Source organism: Tachypleus tridentatus, chromosome 10, assembly GCF_004210375.1.
Source record: "Tachypleus tridentatus isolate NWPU-2018 chromosome 10, ASM421037v1, whole genome shotgun sequence".
Taxonomy (NCBI): Eukaryota; Metazoa; Arthropoda; class Merostomata; order Xiphosura; family Limulidae; genus Tachypleus; species Tachypleus tridentatus.
Window position 1 is genome coordinate 76,351,059 of NC_134834.1, and position 21,859 is coordinate 76,372,917.

The following is a 21,859-nucleotide window of genomic DNA, read 5'->3' on the forward strand; positions in this document are numbered from 1 at the left end:
ATTTTCGTATTGTAAGCCTTTGAAGCTTTCCCGTTGAATCACCAGGGGTTTTCGTACGACATCGTTAACCTTGTAACCATATCGAAACCTCAGTTGCTTTACAGTTATTGACTAGTTACAATACCATCACTACTGGAAGATTCCACAGAAACATTACGTGTGGGGTGGGGAACATGCATGTAGGGGATTAACTGTCACTTATTTTAACTTTTTTCGCGTGTCTCGTATGTTAATAGGAATCCTGTAACCTAAATCATAAAGAACGCAGGCAATTTGGTGGAAACAAAAAGTTATAAAATGTTCAAAAATTCAAAAGGGCACATGCACTCCCTCCGGGAATTAAAACATATCACAAAAGTCGGCTATTGTTTGTTTTTGAATTTCGTGCAAAGCTACTCGAGGGCTATCTGCGCTAGCCGTCCTTAATTTAGCAGCGTAAGACTAGAGGGAAGGCAGCTAGTCATAACCACCCACCGCCAACTCTTGGGCTACTCTTTTACCAACGACTAGTGGGATTGACTGTCACATTATAACGCTCTCACGGTTGAAAGGGCGAGCATATTTGGTGCGACTGGGATTCGAACCCGCGACCCTCGGATTAGGAGTCGAATGCCTTAACACACTTGGCCATGTCGGATGTTGTGTTCATCTGGAATTTCACGACGTTATTTGAAACCGGTAAAATATTCACGTATCTGCCGCGCCAGTAAACAAAAATTCCGTCGTTAATAATGAATTAGCGGGCGTGGATGAATTTTGATAACATTTACAAATACGCTAATCTACGCTCTGTAGATTTAAAATTATACTTATAAATATATCGGGACTTTTATCACTGTTGTTGAAAGAATAAAAATAACTATAATGCCTGTATATAAGAGCTATATACAAATAATAAAACCTTCTAGTACGATTCCAGCAAAAGACTTCGGAGGGTAAAAATATTTGTCTTGCTTATGACTATAGCAGATACTTTACCCGAGTCTCATACATTTCTTGTATTTTCAATTAAACATTTTTTTCGGACAATATAAGCACTAATTATTCCGAATTCGTTTAAACGCAACCTTATATTTAGTCTCCTCAATACAACGTATAATATCTGTTCTAACTACCTCTCTCTTCATACCGAAATCACCAACTTATAGAACATTTTATATGTGCGATTTTCGTATAGCAAAGCCACATCGGGCTATCTGCTGAGTCCACCGAATCGAACCCCCTTGATAATAGCGTTGTAAATTCGTAGACTTACCGCTGTACCAGCAGGGTACGAACATTTTGTAATAAAAGCTATCTCCTGCACTTTATTTAACCCCTAACACCCAAGTTCCTTTCTCATATGCTTGAGCCACCAAAGAGACCACACATTGCTGATAAATACCCATTATGACTGATCGTTCCTTTCTCATGTAAGTAAAGCCTTATACTGAAATAATACATTTTAAAAATAATCGAAACGTTTTATCCCTAAGTTCAACTTCACATGAGATTTAAATCAACAATGAAAATACAAAACATATTCAGATCTAAAGACGTATTACCTAACCCTATACGTTCCACGATGATATATAAATACATGTGGTGACTGTGATGCCACAAACATTGAGAAAGGCCATACGCCAATTACACTCGCAAGCTCTCGAGCACGTGAGAGTTGATATCAAGCAGACCTGGTAAAACCTATCAAATCCAACAGTCCAGGATTCCCACACACAGTGAAAACTACCCCGTCTTGATTACCAATTTCAAAGCAATCTAATGTGGATCATCCAACATTGAACTTTTAATTAAAGAAAGTTTATCCATAATAAATAAACTCCCAACTTTATATAATACTTCAACTTCACTACAATTAAAGTCTGTTCTGAATACTTGTTTAATATTGTTCCACTTTCCCATCCTTTGTTTATTTGGTCTTTGAATTTACTTTAATTTTTTTTTTTATTCTGCACTTTAAGTCCTTTTATCAAAGATGGAATATTTATATTCCAAAACGTTCCGGCCTCACATGGTCAGGTGGTTAAGTTATTCGACACGTAATCTGAGGGTCAAGTGTTCGAATTCCCGTCATACCAAGCATGCTAGCCCTTTCAATAGTGGGGCGTTATAAAGTTACGGTTAATCGTTGGTAAAAGAGTAGCCCAAGAGTTGGCGGGGGGTGGTGATGACTAGCTGCCTTCTCTCTAGTCTTACACTGCAAAATTAGGGGCAGCTAGCGTAGATAGCCTTCCTGTAGCTTTGCGTGAAATTCAAAACAAACCAAACCAAAAACCGAAACGTTCAACTATTATGTTTATTAACGTTCACAAGCACGCGTCATTTGTTCGTTGTTGCTGTCGTCGTTCTGTTGTTCATCAAACAACTTCGATTTCCGTCGAATGAATAAGTTGCAAATCTGCCACATGTATTTAAATATACCTATACACAATTACAGAAGTGTAAGGAAACCTGCTAGATGCATGTAAATATACCTACCTATATATAACTATATTTAAAATGTCTCAGTATTGGCAATGACTATTTTACAGTACTGGCTGAACGAAATTAAAGATTATTGTATTTATAAATCCACCTAAATCACTATATATGTGTTTATGGAGTTTAGTAATATTTGTTTATTCAATGAATTTTCATCTAAGTTAGTAAATAAGTGAATTTTCTTAAGAAACTTACAGAAAAAAATAACTACTCCTAGTGCTCTAATTCTTTCACAAAACTCTCTGGGTTTTCAACTATTTTTCTTTTTTGTACCAAAAAGGATACCAGCAAATATATATAAACATTACAACAGAATTAAAATTAAACATTTTTTCCCAATTATCAGCCCTAACAATCAACACTAAGTCATGACAAGTAATTTCTGTAGTCATAACACTGAAATGCACTGAGAATGTTCCATTTATCGTATAAAGTTCAAATCCTGGCTTGTTTAACATTTTGTAGCATTTTTATATTACTACAACTAGCTTAATTATATAGTAATTCTTACTTGCTTTTATCAAATTTATTATACTTGTACAATATACAGTAGCTTGGTTAGCATTAGATGCACCACTATATAGCATTTACTGTCCAGGATGGATGAACAAGGCTGCACTTGAAACAAACATACAAATATGCACACAATAAACACTTTGATACAGGTTATCGTCCTTACTGAAATTAACTGAAGAGGATCAGAACAGCTTTACTCAGCAAGTTAAAAGTGTTTCTATTTTTTTCATCACTCAAGTAACCTTTGTTAATAAAGAACATCTTCACTACTCCTACACACTTGGCTGCACACAACTCAAATCTTTGAAAGTGTCTCAGGTCATCAGAGCACAATGGGCACTTCATTATTGTCAATTATTTCCAATTGTTTTATTTAAGATGAAAAATATGGTGAATTCAATATAAAATATCTACAACATTATCGTCAGTATTTAGTTTTTCTTGTAATTTATTTGATGATAAGAAAAAGATGCATCAAAAATCTTCAGAATCTCACAAAAAAGCAGTTTGCATGTGACACAGAAGGAATTATAACTCAAGTTAAAAACGAATTATACAGTTGATGACATATCTTAAAATGTAATGAAATTAAACAGCAGTGTTTAATTAATAAATCACACCTGAAATTATTTGTTTTCATTGAATCAAACAAAAGTGATTGCAAAATTTAATTCTTTAATGCTTCTTGTGCAAAACTACAGAAGAGTTGTCTGAGTAGTGTTCTGAATTTTCAACTGATAGACAAGAAGGAAAGCAGCTAATCCATCACCAACTCTTGGGCTATTCTTATCTGATTCAATGGCAGGGTTAGCCATTATGCTTACAACATACCCACAGCCCCAAAGTTCACAAAAGTTTTGCCATAAGAGGATGAGAATCATGAACCCTTGCATTCACAGTTTGAGTATACTAATCAATGTATGATAGCCTCCCCCCCTCCATTTAAGTCTAGATATCACCACCAATTGGAGGAACTTCTTGAGGACTTACCAAATAGAATATTTGAAGATTGCTAGAGTTAGGGGTACAATAAACGAAAAAAAATATGAGGCCAACATGTGTAATCTAGGTTGTTAAAATGAAAGAAAATGACATTTTTCATTTCTTGTGGCTGTCTGCCATTCTTTGTGATATTGAAAATTCATGTTACTTGTCAAAACTTTTTTATTTTGGTTTTCTTACAATGATTTATATGTATAGTGTTTTTGAAGTGTCAACTGGCAGATGGGCCATTTTGAAGTCCACTGCCAGGTTCAATTTCTAGCCTATTTTCAACACTAAACGGATATGTAAAGTAGAAATTTTATATGCAATAACATGCCTAACAAAAGGTATTTTGACAGAATGAAAGAAAACTATAATGAATAGTGCAGCATATTCTGAAGTAGATGAGCTAACATTATCTGCATTTCTAGTTTCTTTACTAGTTCTTATACATAAAAACGTCTGGCCAACAAAAAATGTAACCTTAATTATAAACAATTTACACTGACACATACGGTGCACCCTTTCTCAGTGCAATGAAAATGATTTTGAATATTCTATCAAGAACACTAAAGAACTTATAAAAGAATAATTAATTGTTCCAGAATTATGAACCACTCGTGCGAGATTCAAGAAGCTCCTTGCTTGTCACGAATGTAAGGGTTAGCCAATTAGTACTGCACAACAACGGCTGAAAGTTTTGTGTTTTTTTTTATACATTGTACTGGACTGCTCTTTAATTGAGTTCATATATTATTACGTGTCAATGTTTAGATTCCCTCGTAATTTTAAAGCAATTCAAAATACAGAACACATTTTAAACTAATAACATAGTGCATGGGTCTAGTTGTAGCTAATTAGATCAACTCAAATGTCGACGTAATTAATTTAGCAATTGCAATCTCTAATGTAACTACAATTCTCGCAGAGATATCTGATGCTCTTGAAACAATGCCCCTTATTTACAAATAACGCTCAGTAGCAGCGTGTAGCAATGTATGTGGTGCTCTAAGAACGATAATTGTAGTAACTACTGCATTAACTAAGAGGGGTTTTTCAAAGGTTATCAGATAGTATTCAGTTTGCGCAAGCGTCGAAAGGGTTTGATGACAGGAAACTTGAAATAAAAATGTATCTCAGAACGACTGGTATGGCTGTTAACACTTTTATTTTTGTAAAGTTGTCATAGAATTTGCAGCAACGTATAATTATTACACTTTAACACACATGAAAAAGAATGCGAATGTGAAAATGTGTATCTCTTAGAAAGTATGACAAGTTTAAAAATATTGAATATATAAAACTGACCAAACGCCTTAATTGCTGAAGTGTGAACCCCGTTTAAGAATGACATCAAAAGGTTCGCATAACGCATTTGAACTATACCAGCCCCCACTGGCACGTCTGCAGATTTATAACGCTAGAAATCGGGTTTCGATACCCGTAGTGGACAGAGCACAGAAGGCGTATTGTGTACTTTTGTGCTGAACATAAAACAAACACACGAACTAAACCTAAAGTAAACTTTCTTCATGAATATTTAGGACAAGTGCGAAAATGCTTTTTGGCGTGCACATTACATAGTTTACAGCCAATGTGTTACAGTTGTGTACTAAGTAATAAAGTGTGTGTATGTAACACGTCTTTAAAGAGGCATGACAAAACTCTTAAATTTATATAAAAAAACATATTTTGCAATCAAAAGGAAAAAACTTTCGTATAAGGGAAAATAAATGAACGAAATAATATTATCTGGAAGCCAAACTACGGTTGTTTGTATAAGATACGTGCATACATTACACTTACGAATAAATATAACTACCATCACTGCGAATATACTTCAATTAATGGACACTGTTGTCCTTTATTCTTGAAAGAAACTACAAAAAACAAAACCCGAAAATGTCTTGAACGTACTTGATATATGTATGAAAACAATCAATAAAAGACTGTCTTTCCGACTGGATGCCGTGCCGAGCCGAAACAAAATCTGATTGGAAGCTACCCATGTTCGTCAAAGACAACAAATAATCTGAGGGAAAAAGCTTAAAGCGCTAAAAGGTTAAGGTATAAAGGAACTTAAGTTTGTTCTGTTGACAAGAGTTTTGTCATTCGCTTTTCTCTCCACCACACCATTATATACAGTTTTGACATATTCTTACCAAACACAATAACGCTGAAGAGGTCTCGAGCTCAAAATGCTTAATATGCACGAGTTCTTTTAAATTCAATGCGTCAACTGAATTCGAAGCAGCTGAGCTGTTGTGCGTTTACTTGATAACAACGTTAGCAACTCTTAAAACTGTAATACGATGGGAAACTTGTTTGCATATAAATGTGATCGAAATCAGACGAACAAATATTTGGAGTTCTAACTGTGAAAAAGTTACTTAAAAATAATAGGATTATGAGAGAATGGCAAATGGGAACTTATAGTGAAAAAGCCACGTAATCTTTTAAACTTAAGAAGCAAGTTAAATCTTATAACTTACACCTTTTACTTCAACTGCTGTAAAATTTTCCAGTAAAAACATTACTTATTACTGAATAACTGTGTCGTGGGTTTTCTCGTGTTGCACCATGTGATTGAATTTCATTGCTTTTATATACGATTTCCACATTGTTATTCAAACTTTAACACAAAATATTTTTACTCCAATGAATCGATTTAGCATCTGTACTAAAAAAACATCCAAGTTTTAATCATCCTTGATTTCACAGTAGTAGTAAGGCTACAATTACAGAAACCTAATAAAACAGACATTTTCAATTAGTAGGCATTCACATAACGCAGAGGGAACAAACTCCAAGGAGTATGGGATGCAAAATTTTTTTTTTTTAAATACGGTCTAAACAGGGGAAAAAAAAATCATAATTTTGCAATTCCTGTTTTCCTTCACAACACGATTTATAAAAACGATTTGCATACCTAAATTGTGGCGCCACACGCGGGGTGTTTGGTATCTACTTTTTGATTTACGGCGATTCGTACCTCTCGACTTGCAATAACAACGAACGGTTAGAAGAAAATGTTACAACCATTTCCGAGAAAGGAGGTTCGTAAAGCACGACAGTTAAACGATGCAGAACCACATGATAAAACACATCTAAGCAGGAAGTTTCAATATTGTCAATGAACGAAGAAAAACTCGCACAGCAAAGACATGTGAGAAGTCAATCAGCTCGGAAATCACACCACAAGTCAATCAGGGCTAATGTCCTCAACCGCAAAGAAAGAAATTGTAGTTATAGAAGTCATCTTTTAACTACAGGGCCATTTCGATAAAATGTTGTGTATCACTTGGTGCCTGCAGGATAATACACAAGGATTTGAAGATAAGGGAGGCTCATAACCTTTCAGTCACATCTAAAAAGCAACAGCTCTTTTAACGAGGAAGAGAAGCAAAGAAAGATGAATCACAGAAATCTTAACTGTTTATATAGTTATCACGTTTCTGGATGCAGGTCCCAGACGTATACCATTAGTCTACTTAGACATAGCATTAGAAGCTGATAGTCACATATAATGGAGGGTCTGTAGCACGTCTGTCCTCTCCATCTTTTAAGAAACATGTTACAATGTTAAAACAATGAGAACGGGCAGAATGGGCCATAGATTAAAGTAATATATATAACGTTTGATTAGCTCTCAATATACATTCCTTCTTGCTTGCAATGTATTGTAGACAGCACATAAAGTCAGACAGAAAAACATTCAATTTATTTCTGAAACAAATGAAAAAAAAATATGTTAACAACAGTGTAATATTGAGAAATTAAAATACAGGAAGTATATGTGCAATAACAAACATTATAAAATTTTATCTGGTTATTAAAGGGTCAAATTAACTTATACTTCACATACCAGCTTTGAAACTCATAAATTGTGTCATGAATTATGCTGTAAGTGTTTTACATATGAATGTTTTTTAATAAAGATATATCCTGGTAGTTTCAAAATTATTAAAGTGTATGAATGTTTTTTTTTTCATAAAGATATATCCTGGTAGTTTCAAAATTATTAAAATGTTTCTAAGCATACGAGAAATTAAATGAAAGTTTCAGATAACAAACAACCTGACTTGTATTTATGTATAATTTTCTTGTGTATTATCACGTTGCATCATTTTAAATTTTATAACCAAACACACAAGCCGAGTAAACAAATTACTATAAGGAAGCACCAGTTAAAAAAAAAATTAACTGTTCATGGGTTTTATTAAAACAAAGCATTATACATGAATACCTAAGGTAAATCGATAAGCAACTGCAGATGCAACAAAGATTAAGTTGATTGGTTTCAATATGAAAAGTGTTTCCAAGAAATTCTGAAGTTTTGAATAAGAAGCAGATTAGAACTGCATATCTAAGGATTTCCTTTGAGGCGGTATGTATGCACGATTAATAAAAACATATTTACAAAAGAAATTTTCCCGACACATACTCAGATTTCTTACCCACTTCACAAACTGTTTTACCAAGCAAACTCAAATGCAATTCACCAATATTAAAAAAGGTTATTCCACTTCAACTTCTGTATACCTTTCAGTTTTTTCTAATTGATCTTTAACTATCTGATTACAAAAAGCTTAATTACAAAACATGCTTTATTAAAATAGTAAGGAAGAGTTATAACTAATAATCAACAGATGGCAGAACTTCCAAAACTCTTAAAACAAGAACAAAATTATACCCAGCAAATGTAAAAAATATTACAAATAAATACAAGAAACGAGAAGGCAATGCAGTAACATTTGTCTTGATTCTCCTAAAAAATAAAATGATTGGTTTTGCTTATCATAAACAACATATAATGTGAACAGTATCAACTTATTTATGTACTTATATACTTTATTTAGCCTTACAATTTGAATCATGGTGCCTTTATTAAACAAACTGCATATTATCTGTTATATTAATTATGGTTAAAAGATAAATTTTCACATCATGTAAATATTATTTAGATATCACAAAAATAAATGAATAATAACATGTTTCAGAGATCTTAATATGTATGAAAATTATGCTTTATGCATTCTTAATTATGTTTTATGCACCCTTTTCCTTAAAATAAAATTAATCAAGGTTCAAAGCTCATTAATAGAATGGTTTTAAGAGTCATTGTTTAATTATATTTCATGTAAAACACTCATTAAAGAAATATTTGGTAGACACAATACACAAAAATGGATTGGATACTGAAAAATGTATTCCAGGTGTATTTACTTCTACCAATTTTTCAATAGTTATTTAATATTGAGCACAAAAGTGCCTTCTAGAGTATATACTTTACATAATGAAATATCAGTTGGTTGCTGCAACAGATGAAGATGATCCTGAAAGTTCCCTATTTCAGATAAAATGACCCACAGATACCTTTTCATCATATCAAAATAGACTATACATACATATCTGATTTTTTTCTGAGTCATATCTCCAACCTTCCAAACATTCCAACACAAATTATTTGTCCTTAAGATCCTTGACATTCTAGGCCAGACCCACAGGAATGCCAAGAGATTATTTTGATAGTCAACAATAATTTTCATTCACTGAATACTCAGATCCTAGACACCAAGCAACTTTTAAAGCTACTGCAACAGCAGTGTCAACAAACTGTATGATCAATGGCAATGTGTTTGGGTGGGCACCCAGGAAGATCAACTGTTGAACCCAGACCCAGCATGGATGTTACTTGTCAAGTATCAAGGTACCTCATGTGTGTGTCCAAACTGACAAGATTATTACTGATGCATGCAGGATGGTGTGTTGTACCATAATTTTTAATCACCAATAGATAACAGGCAATCTGTGATACAGATAGTGATCCCACTATCTATAAGGTAGGAAATTTTTCAGACTTTGTATAATGCAAGAACAAGATGAACTAGGGAGTGCCAATAACTATTGCAAATGTGCAAGAGTAGTTTTTCTAGCTGCATATTTATCAAGATATTTAGTGATGGCACAGATAATGTATCACATGAAGTTTTCCAAAGAAAAATTAGCTGTCTCAAAGAAAGCTCTGTTGGGTATAGCATACCCTCTGGAGAGAGTGGTCCTAGATGCTGCTGGTCCTCTGCTCCAAAGTGAAAGAAGTAATTGATATGTGCTGGTCAGTACCAAATACTTCAAGAAATGGGCTCTAGCTTATCCAATTCCTAACATGTTGGCAGATACACTGGCTCAATAATGGATATCACATATTGACATGCCTGGAAGAAATCCCAACAGACCAAAGGCACAATACATAACTTCAACTACCAATTATTTGCCAAAGCGTGTTGAGCAGTAGGTTTGGTGAAAATACACAATTCACCCTATTGTTCTAAGCCTGATCGTTTGCTTAAAAGAATGTTGCAAACTTCAAGCATATTCCAAATGAGTTAACCATGACTTTGTGTGTGATGACACATTTTAGCATGTAAGTGCTGGTAATGCTCATAATTAAGTCTGGATTATTCCCTCACATTAACGACACATTTTAGCATGTAAGTGCTGGTAATGCTCATAATTAAGTCTGGATTATTCCCTCACATTAACGACACATTTTAGCATGTAAGTGCTGGTAATGCTCATAATTAAGTCTGGATTATTCCCTCACATTAACGACACATTTTAGCATGTAAGTGCTGGTAATGCTCATAATTAAGTCTGGATTATTCCCTCACATTAATGACACATTTTAGCATGTAAGTGCTGGTAATGCTCATAATTAAGTCTGGATTATTCCCTCACATTAACGACACATTTTAGCATGTAAGTGCCGTAATGCTCATAATTAAGTCTGGATTATTCCCTCACATTAACGACACATTTTAGCATGTAAGTGCTGGTAATGCTCATAATTAAGTCTGGATTATTCCCTCACATTAACGACACATTTTAGCATGTAAGTGCTGGTAATGCTCATAATTAAGTCTGGATTATTCCCTCACATTAACGACACATTTTAGCATGTAAGTGCTGGTAATGCTCATAATTAAGTCTGGATTATTCCCTCACATTAAAATATACTGCAAAATCATTGTATTTATCTAAGCCTTCAATTTCATTGTGATGATATTTTTCTGTTTGTTTGTACTTAAGTACAAAGATACACAATGGGCTATCTATGCTGTGCCCACCATGGATACTTGAAACTGGTTTCTATCATTAAAAGTCCACAGACTTATAACTATACCACTGGAGGGAAGTTCTATTTTTGTTTTTGTATTTATTTGCTTTAAATGGTTATTTGACTTTATAGGGAATTCTTTGTCTTCATGAATGTGTCATGATGTCTTGCATGTCACCTGAGGGAAACAATTGTGATAATTAGCTTGGTATTCATCCATTAAAGTTTAATTTTAATATTCAGGTCTTGGGAGATCCTAAGATAAAGAAAGAAAATTATGACAGTTGAAATAATTTATCATTCTTCTATATATATATAGTTTGGAACACATATCTGCATTTAGATATATTTGGGTAACTTTTCTGTTTTAGTTATGGACATTAAAAGTTTATACATATATTTTAAATCTATAGAACATCATTACAGTTCGACCTTGTGCCTGTTTCTACTTCATGAGGCACAGATAATTGTATAAGTTGATCACACTCTCCATTTTGAATTGTTGGCAACATAGATAATTATAATCTAACAGTTAGAGGATACCAACCACATTAAGACTCTTTTGTCTGACTTGAAAGTGTGGTATAACATTATTCTCCTCATGTTTGCCCTATGGAGATGCATCTGGAAAGCTTTTCATAATTTAGCACCCAATCACAACTGAAACAAGTAGAAGTTAATCAGTTGGTAACCAATAACTATTAAGATTAAAGACTTGTTTAGTTCCTTCACTTGTTTTTGTGTTTTCTTTGCTGTTCATAATAAATTGATTATCTACATAACATTTTCTGAAACTACATTTTTGTGAGAACCTGTGATTAGCTGTAGGATATTTGTGTACCTGAATACCACATGCATGCTTCCTCAGAAAAGGTTACTGTAATGTTGGACATTGCAAAAAGCTCTTAAATAAGCTTCATGTTCATCATTAGTTTATTGGTTTAAGTGTCAAGGAACAATACTGGTGATGGTGAATTCAATGTGTTTTCAGAAAGAAGAGTGAAGACATGTGCAACACTGCTTTGTAGTTCAAAAAATAGTCAATGTTGGATTTAGAAGTAAGCCTTAACTAATTCAAAATAAAGTTTATAATTAAGAAAAGATGAAATCAGAGACAGATAACACTATTATGGTGAACAAAACTCAACTTATTTTCCTTCAGTTGTCTAGTTGAATGCTAGTGCCATCTATTGAATGATTTTCTTTATTTTTTATCATCTTTATGTTTGTTATATCTAAAATGTGTTTGTTGGTGATTTTTGATGAGTCTTCACACAACCCAGTCCTAATTTCTGATATGGTATGTAATCATATTTTTCTATTTTCTTATTTTCATGAAGAATTTTTTCATAGTTTTTGTTTATTCTCAATTTAAGCACTTTTTAGAGAAAACCATTAAGTAAGCTTCCTTCTAGCTGCCTCTGTTCTTTAGAGATAGTTCAGTTCCAAGACCTACATAGGATATTATTCCTGTGATGCTGCATATTATACAAGAAGGTCAACAAAAGCAACATCCTTTGTCTGTGACACATTATTTACAAATACATTCGAGATCAAATTTAAAGATAATTATATAGCATCTATCTTAGCTCATGACAAGTGTGCTTGATATAAATAATAATAATTGGTAATACTGTAAGAAATATTGTGGGATAATAGTATTGATTTACACACTAATCAAACTGTATATGTACGCTGGGACATTTACAATAACCATAATTCACTTACACATCTGACCACTTATTATAACAAAATGTTTATTTATTTCTAAATAATAACATTTTGCAAATGGTGTTTCCCACAAAATTTCATATATATGTATTATAAATTTACAGCTATTACCATGTCAGTGTGCCAAACTTACCTTATAAAACTACCCTAGCTGTAATATTATCCAGGTTTGTTTTCAAAGAAGAGCCGATTTTACCATAAAAGCTATACATTTTGAAAACAAGGACAGTAATATCCAAAAACAAACAACAAAAAACAGGTGTAACAATATTTTTTTCATTTCATTACACATTAACATATTGATATTTATGCATTTTGTACATGTTTCACTACACTCATTCTCTTCAATTTAATAAACTACACTACTCATAAAATTCAGTGCTTTTCTTCTGGTAGAATGTGCTAGAACAACATACTGGTATATTTTAATGAATGGGCAGCAAAAATAAATAAATATTGCTTCTTCTGATAACAATAATTTTATTCATGTCATTTAGTGTACAAATAGTATGGAATGTGTTGCTATCAATTAAGTGCTACTAAAAATGTTAAACAGTTTCCCCTGCAATTTTGTTTCTAGATTATACAACAAATTTTTAAATATAATGACAGACTCTTGAATTGTGATGGTCATGGAGTGAGATGAGTAACAACTGGAAAATGTAGAAAATATAAGATATGTCCAGAACTTTTTTGTTTCCTACAGATAATATGCACTGACAACAATTAGAAAACAATGAGGCTTGTTCAAACTTGCATATTTTTAAATTATCATTTTTAAAAAATTCAGCATGCTTACTGTAGAATATGAATTCTATCTAGGATTTCTAAATGTATGCACCAGTGATTTCTCATGTAATAGATCTTTATGAGAAAGGACACAAATTCTGTAAAGGAAAAAAACTCAATTTTAGAAAGATATCTACTGTTGAAACAATGCTTGGTTTATAGATTTTTTTTTTACTGGAACTGACTTTTTCAAAGAGTGTGCAATCTGTTAGAAACTAACTGAAACTGAAATTTGCAGAGCCATTCACACTGTTTCAGGAGGGCTACATCCAAACTGAGGTACAACAGGTCATGGGGTATCACAATTTGTGGCACAGATATCAGGCCACAGAATACACCATGAGGCCAGGCTAGGGTAGCAAAAGGGCTAGATGCAGTAGATGACTGGTATCTGCAAAATTCAGCAATGAGTAGCAGGTGTGTTATAAACTTATAACTTACTTCATCCGTGATCTTATTAGCTTTCATTTGAAGCTGTTCTAGTTCATTTGGTCCAGCAGCACCATTGTGTAGCACAGACATAGTAATTAGTTTCTGATATGTCTTAGGACTTTTTTCCTAACTGAAAAAAAAACACATTAGTATTAAAACACATTGTGCAGCAAATAGTCCTAGAAAAATACTATTATTACCCTCAAATTTGAATTTTTTTTCCTACAATTATCCACACCTTCTATAACCAAGTCCATTTCTCATCAATTTTTTTTAAAACTAGTGCCATGGCTATAACATTAGAAATAGTTTTAATTTTGTGTGAATTATTCATACCCCATAATACATCATGAAAGATGTTTAATTTGTAACTTGGAGGTTCATTAACTCAGTTAAATTAAACTTACAGTAAAAATAAGTACACGATTACTAAAAATATTAAACCAAAGGATGAATAATACTAATAACGAGTAACATGCATGCACACAAGATTTGACAAGTCATTGATTTTTATTAAAACTACAAGTTCTATGTTTCTTCTTATTGTGATGAATCACATATCTATGTCATTTCTTGTCTGTTTCTTTTGCACTTTCTACTAGATTTCATGCAATAATTTTTTTCCATAGAAATCTGACCATCATCTAGTGTTTTTCATTACTTCATGGTAGGTACCTATTTTCTACCACCCTTATTACAATAAAAATTGTCACGTGATTGCTACATTTTTACTTCAAGTTTTATCCAAACTCCAACAAATCTGATGTGCAACATTAATAAGATAGGGCTGTCTGAAGGTGATACAGAGGCTGAGTTTAGGTAGGGAACAGTGAGAGAACTAAAAAAAATATACAAGTAATGTGTAGAAAAGGGCTCAAATATTATTATGTCAACTTCTGAAAGTTCACACTTATACAAAAAAGCATCACCATAGTGTTTGCCAACAAACATATTCCTTATGTAATAGATAAAAGGAAAAATACCACTTAACACTCTGCTAATTTAAAAAGCTAAATGTGAAAGTGGAAAATATCATGACCTTATCCATCAGTTAAATAACTTGTTAAAAACTAGTATACTTTTTAGTTTTGATATGTTAATTTAATTAATTAAGATCCAAATGTTGAAAACTAGTTTATCAACTAATTTGCTGCTGGCTATTATAATGCATATCTCATCCTGCTTGGAAAATTTTCCTAGAAAATGTCCAATCATAATGTTTAACCTTCCATTGCTTGCTAATATTTTGATTTACCCCAGGTTGATTTGACTAGGAATTTCAAGTCTAATTTGCAATATAAAGTCATGATTCTTCACAACTAGTTAAATCACTTCATTACCAGCAAGACAGCATAATAAATAGCCATACTGCTGCAATGGACCACAAGTGCCTGCTCCTTATACTAACATACAGATTGGACATGAATGTTGCAAAATTCAGTGGCAAAACCCAACCTGAGCCTAGTCTGACTTGGCAACCTGGTACCAAGATGTGACTACCACCTACAATCTGATGTTGCCAACCACAATGATGGATACTGCTCCAAAGAGACAACATTGGTTCTCCATGTGAGGTATAAAGGTGCTAAATCACTATGGCATGTTGGATCAATTTCTACCATTAACTAACTCTAAGTCTACACAATCTGGGATCTAAAAGTTTGTTTCCAAATATACAGTACCCTTCTAAGTCCAGGAAGTCTATTAGAGATATCTTGATCCAATCCAATCAACATCACACATCAGTCTCAACCAACCAGCAACCCTTGAGAAGCATATTACTTGCTAGTCCAGATCAATCAGACTCAGTGCAAACAGAAAGAAAAGTTATTGTAAATCCACAGCCAGTTTTTGGCTATAGTATAGGTTGGACTAAGACATGAACTCTCTGCCAGGATGAACTTAACCAATGAAAGAGACTCCCAGTGATGAACACTAGTAGATGCAAAAGAACTGGCACATTTTGTATGGATAAACAGATCTGCATTTTGTTGTGTTCCTTATTTAATTTTTTAGTTGTTGTTTAGACTGGGCCAAACTTAATTTAATTTGAAATTTAAGTTCATATTTTGTTTGTTTTATTTTGCATCTAATTTCAAGTAACTGTCACATTTTTGGTGTATTTTTTTACAATACTAATTGACTATACTTTTTCTTTTTTCATTCATTTTATGTTATCTTGCTTAGTTTTGTATCAAATTATTTACTCCCTACTTTAAATTTTTTGAGTTTGTTCAAGAACTTCAGTAAATGACTCATAATTTCCATGTGTTTGAGTTCAACTTTGTTTCAAAGGTTTAATTTCATTCCTATTATGTTTAAACTTGTTTTTAGGTGAATAATTGATAAAAACTTTTGTATTTTCAGTTTTATTCTTCATGTTATTACATGTTTTAAATTTTATTTAAATTGTTTCTCATTTACTTTCATCACCCTAATTTGGTATTTCTTCATACTTTGATTTAAATAGTATATGAAGTTTTATTTTAGTTTCATGCAATTTAACATTAACTTTCAATTTAATGATTTTATTTATGTAGATTAAAATATTCTGTAAGTTTCAATTTTATCAATTTTATAATTTATTTCAATCCTCTTTAATTTTATAACCAATTTTATCTTATTATTTAGTTTAACATTTTCCTTAGTACAATAAATATATGTAGGTATCTGTATTTTTATCTTTTTAGTTTTTCATTTAAACCTGATTGAGATTATCAGGTTGTTAAAACCTATCTATTTGAACAAAGTTATCCTATGTTATATTTAAGTGATTATCATGGGATTGTGTGTGTGGTGTGAGATTATGACTGGGTCTTACAATCATGCCAGTTAAATCACAGCTTTAACTTTTTAAAATTTAATTCTAAGATAGGGAAATAGGGAGTGTGATGATTAAAAACAAATACAATTTTACCTGTTCGTACCTTGTGCAGAATACATTTTAAGATGTATTCAGGTAAATTTCAGAACAAATTTTCTGCACATAGTTAATGACAGCCTTGTAAACCAGAGCCTGTTATGACTAGTAGAAAGAATACTCAACTTGTTGCCAGTGTGGATCTCGATTATCAAAAGCACACCTGTCTGGGCAACATTTGCCACAAAGCGGGATTCAGCGAAAGCAAGATATAAAGGACCCTGCAAAAGAGAGAGCTGCATGATGGCAACAAAAGTATCCCTCGTCCTCATCATCTAGCATATGTTGTTAATAGTACCATGGGGTTACGTAGGGGAAATTCCCAGAAGAAGGATGCCAGATCACATAAAGAATGTGAGAGAAAATTATTAAAAAAACTCTAAATACTGGCCCAAAAAAGTCCCTCACTGGATAAATGAAATAGGCATCAAAGAACAAATGTGCTGAGTCTGACAAGATGTAACTCAGAAGATACTCCATCTGTAAAAAGCAAAATATGCAAAATTGATATTTATGTATCCACTTCTAAGGAAATGGGAAACATTACAAAAATTGAAGGACCCCAGTGAATACAAAGTAAAGATATTCACCACAAGGAGGTAAAATGAGTCACTTAACACTTCCAGGCCTGACAGGCCAAAGCAAATGATAAGGTTATAATTGACTGCAGAAATTTAAAAAACAAAAACTGGAGATCAATGTACTCCATTTCCTAGTTGTCCAAGACTGGGAAAGAGCCTATCAGGTATTAGTTGGACCTAAGGAAAAAGAGAAAAAATGATAAATATGACACCTCCAACTTATAACACCAACAAGTTAGCAAGCAAAAATATACTTCCATTAGAATGTAGAAAACCAAAACATGCTCACAAAAAAAAAAGTACAAGGCCTATCTATCTGGTCACATAATAAAACAATAAATCTTCTGGTATGAAGCAGAATTGTCAGGTGAAGAAGGAAAAAAAATCAAACAGTACCCCAATCTTTCAAACAATAAAGGAGGAGTAGACTCAAGTGGACAAAGTAAAGCCCCAAAGCACACAAAACCAAATGATTAATTAAAGAAAAGGAGTAGGTGTTTGATCCAAATCAGACTTGTGAAAATCTGATTTAATAAAAAAGGTGTCAGAAAACTGTGTCCCAATCCCACCAGGAAAAAACAAATAAAAAAACTTCAGAAACCCTAGGAGAAAATATCCCAGGTAAAATGAATATCTCCATTTCTCAACTGACCTAAACAGAAGCAGCCTCAACTGAAAGTGATCCTCCCACAACAATGTAGAGACACAAACTAACAAAGGAGAAGGGGAGGTTGGATCAGCCACTTGCTTACAACAGTGATAAAAGAATTCATCCTCACATGCCACATCCATATTAGTTTTTTTCAAGAAAATTATAATTATACTGAAATCTACAAGGCAGCATGTAAATCACAATCCACAATGGGAAGATGCATAACATTTCATCAGAGAATACCATAGTCAAAGCTCTGTCAAAAAAAAAAGTGATTACATTATCTAAGTGAGGTACCTATATATAATATCAGGATATAGGGAACACTGATGAGGGTGGAGAAATTTGCAAATTAGACATTGCCAAGAGCATTGACATGTGGTATAAAAGATTGGAGCATGCAAGATTGATGCTTATATAAACAAAACTGATGTCAAAGAACAGCTTTAGTGTCAGTAGATGGTAATTATTTTGGAAAATATTTTACCTATCCACACCTTGTAAAGAATACATCTTTACCCAGATACATTCAGGTAAATTTCAATACAAATGTCCTCCATGTAGTTAATGACAGCCTTGTAAAACAAATGTGCAAGGATCAGAAACTTACAATAACCGTCAAGTTCAGACAATGGTTGTGCACCATAAAAAATTACACTTACTTGATCCTGTTTCTGTGCCATGATCTCCTATAAAGAGACCATGTGCATTTTAAAGGGTGGTTCAAGTAAGTAAAGGTTGGGGGTCATTTTCCATGAATATGTATAATGGGAATGATTGATATAAGTAACTTAGGATTGTAGGTTATCACATTTAGAAGTGTGATACTATCAATATTCTTGGTTTTTGTCAACTTTTTTCTATAGGTATCATTCAAAGATACAGCAACCAGAGTTCAGTACAGAATGTAGAAGCTGGCCAGTACAAATAAAGACCTGAGCATATTCTTACTGTGAATGAAGATTTGATTTTGCCATGTTTGCTTGTTATTCCTTTGCTATCTATGTTTATTTCATACTTTGTTTAAAACTTCCAGGATGTGCTGTATTTTAGAGACTTGATACTTTTCTGTTAGAAATCAATGTACCTTAATACTACAAATTTAAGAGGGAAAAAAAGAAGTGACAAAGTATAATGAGGCTGCTTTTGTACTATGGTATTCTTGTTGTTTTTGGTTGCCACATTTGTTTTGAAAAAGACACTCTTAGTTAGTAATGAGGCTGTAAGGTTACTGAAGATAAAGAAAAATAACAGATACATTTTCAACCTTTACATGGAACAGCAACAAACATTTAAGTTTGGCATTTCCTCTGTATGTACACACAATTCATTGTATCAGAAAATGGTCCAGTCCTCAATTTGCAGGTTATTGTAGAGTTTTATAAACATTTTATAAGACCAAACACATGCACAAAAAAACAACTATAAAGCTATATTTTCAGAAAATTGGTAAAATAGTTTGAAAAAAAAAGTCTCAAATTGGTTTCATAATAACAAACAATTGAACAGCAAGCAATACACTTATTTTTCCAACTGTGTATAAACAAGCATGTTTCAGATTATTAAACAAAAAGTCTAATAATGAGGTGGAGTACCTCATGGAGTCAAAGACTTGTTAAATGTTTATAAACTGTTGTTATGTATATTTACAACTTACAAAAATAAATGATTTGGAAACTTACTTGTACAACACTAACCAAATGTAGTGACAAAATCAACTTATTACACAAGTAAAATAATGGGTATTGCTAAAACTGTTGATGATTAATCTTAACCTGATCACACTTGCTTATATAGTTTTACTAGTAATAGTAATACTGAGTGTGATAGGACAAAAACTTTGGAACTCTATTATTACAAAATTTAAGATGTACTTGGAATAAAGAAACAGGAAACTACTTAGTAGAAGTGCCTACTTAATACTAATAATGATAGTCTGAAATTTTTGCTGAATGTTGAGCTACGTAAACATTAAGTAATTATTTAAATACCGAGTGATACTGAAGTTGAAATATATTTATAAACTTTCATCTCTACTTTTTTATTTTTAATATAAATTTCGTGCATTGAACTTTACATCCATAAGGCAGTATCAACGTTGACTAGAAGACCGATGATAATGACAATGTTGCAACTTATAAATTAAAATACAAAATGGATGAGAGTGAGAATAATCTTTTAGGCTGTAACAGTTGTATTTATCAAGTAAATTTAAGCTCTTAGTCATTGTTGTTCCACTGGTAAAAAGTAAATTGTAATTTGCTACTAGGGGATAACAGCAAGTACTCAAACTCACTACTAGGATTACTCAGGCTTACCTTTTCAACGGAAAAACAATTCGTCTAAATTTGCAACAGCACACGCTATAAACCGAAGGACAAGCAGACTTATGCAAAACCTATAAAATTCAACACAACCACTTTACAAGTGGAAAACGTAGGTCCCCTATGACTTCAGGTAAGAATTCTCGTGAAATCCTCTAACGCGTTACTTATTCGATCTCTACAAATGGTGATACAACTACAACTTACAAGCTCGTTTGATTCAAAAACTAATATTTCACTTTAAACTCTTAAATATAAAGGAGCCGAACTATATCATTAAATTCTCAATGTTTCGAAAACTTTGTTATTTATTCCTCTTATAAAACAATCGTAAGGGCGTGTGTTAATTACATGTATAAAACAATATGCTTTGGTTATTTTTATTAAGTAATTATCACTACCCTAAGTTAAAACAGCATCAGTGACCTCCCACAGAATAAAAATAACGGCGATTTTTACCTTTATTACATACAACTACACAGATCGATGCGGTTTCTCCGCACTGGTTATTACCGGTACGACACATAATCCGTAGCGAATAATTAGTTTTGTTTTGATTTTCATCCCTACAACAGTTGCGTGAAAAGCATAGATGATAAAAGGCTTCAACAGCGCTACCTGGTTGATATCGCTTTAACGTTATATTAAGAAAAAAGTGGAGAAAAGTTTTCTATTTGTTTTTATCTGTATTGAAGATTTTACACATTTTATCAAACACTATGATTAAATATTTCATAAAATTTATCACAATAAGCTATAACTAGAGCAACATTAGAAACAAACGGCCATAATATTACAACAAAATCTATTTAATCGAACAACACGCCCGAGTCGCGCCAAACATGCTCGCCCTCCCAGCCGTGGGGGCGTTATAATGTGACGGTCAATCCCACTATTCGTTGGTAAAAGAGTAGCCCAAGAGTTGGCGGTGGGTGGTGATGACTAGCTGCCTTCCCTCTAGTCTTACACTGCTAAATTAGGGACGGCTAGCACAGATAGCCCTCGAGTAGCTTTGTGCGAAATTCCAAAACAAACAAACAAACAAATCGAACAACATATGTTTCACCATTATAGCTTCTTCAAGGTTTTTATAAAATATGATAAAAATTAAATTAAATTACCGATAAAACGTTGTTTTGAACTTTATGTTAGCCAAAACATGATCCTAGAAATTTTAGAAACAACATTGTTATAAAACCATACTTACAAAATATTATCAATAAAATAAATATTAGTAGGACAAATTTATAAAATGATTATGCATCTTGTGACAAAAATGTGAAATGCTAGACAAATTCACACTAAACCCTTTCAGAGAGGAATACAGCCTGA

At 32.8% G+C, this 21,859-nt stretch overlaps 1 protein-coding gene across 6 annotated transcripts in view; it reads right to left on the bottom strand.

Annotated features, from left to right (window-relative positions):
* LOC143229625 (synaptosomal-associated protein 25-like) overlaps positions 1 to 21,137 on the bottom strand; it is a 58,175-nt gene extending 37,038 nt beyond the window's left edge. For 2 of the 6 annotated variants that reach the window (XM_076462211.1, XM_076462210.1), the window contains exon 1: positions 20,987 to 21,128. Coding sequence is in view for 3 of the 6 variants with exons in the window: in XM_076462207.1 (XP_076318322.1) it covers positions 14,060 to 14,140 (81 nt within the window). In the remaining 3 variants the exon portion in view is untranslated. Of the gene's footprint in view, positions 1 to 14,059; positions 14,181 to 20,521; positions 20,602 to 20,986 lie in introns of those variants that run through there. The other 4 variants (XM_076462207.1, XM_076462206.1, XM_076462208.1 and 1 more) reach the window with 4 other exon arrangements.
* Positions 21,138 to 21,859: the final 722 nt, after the last annotated feature.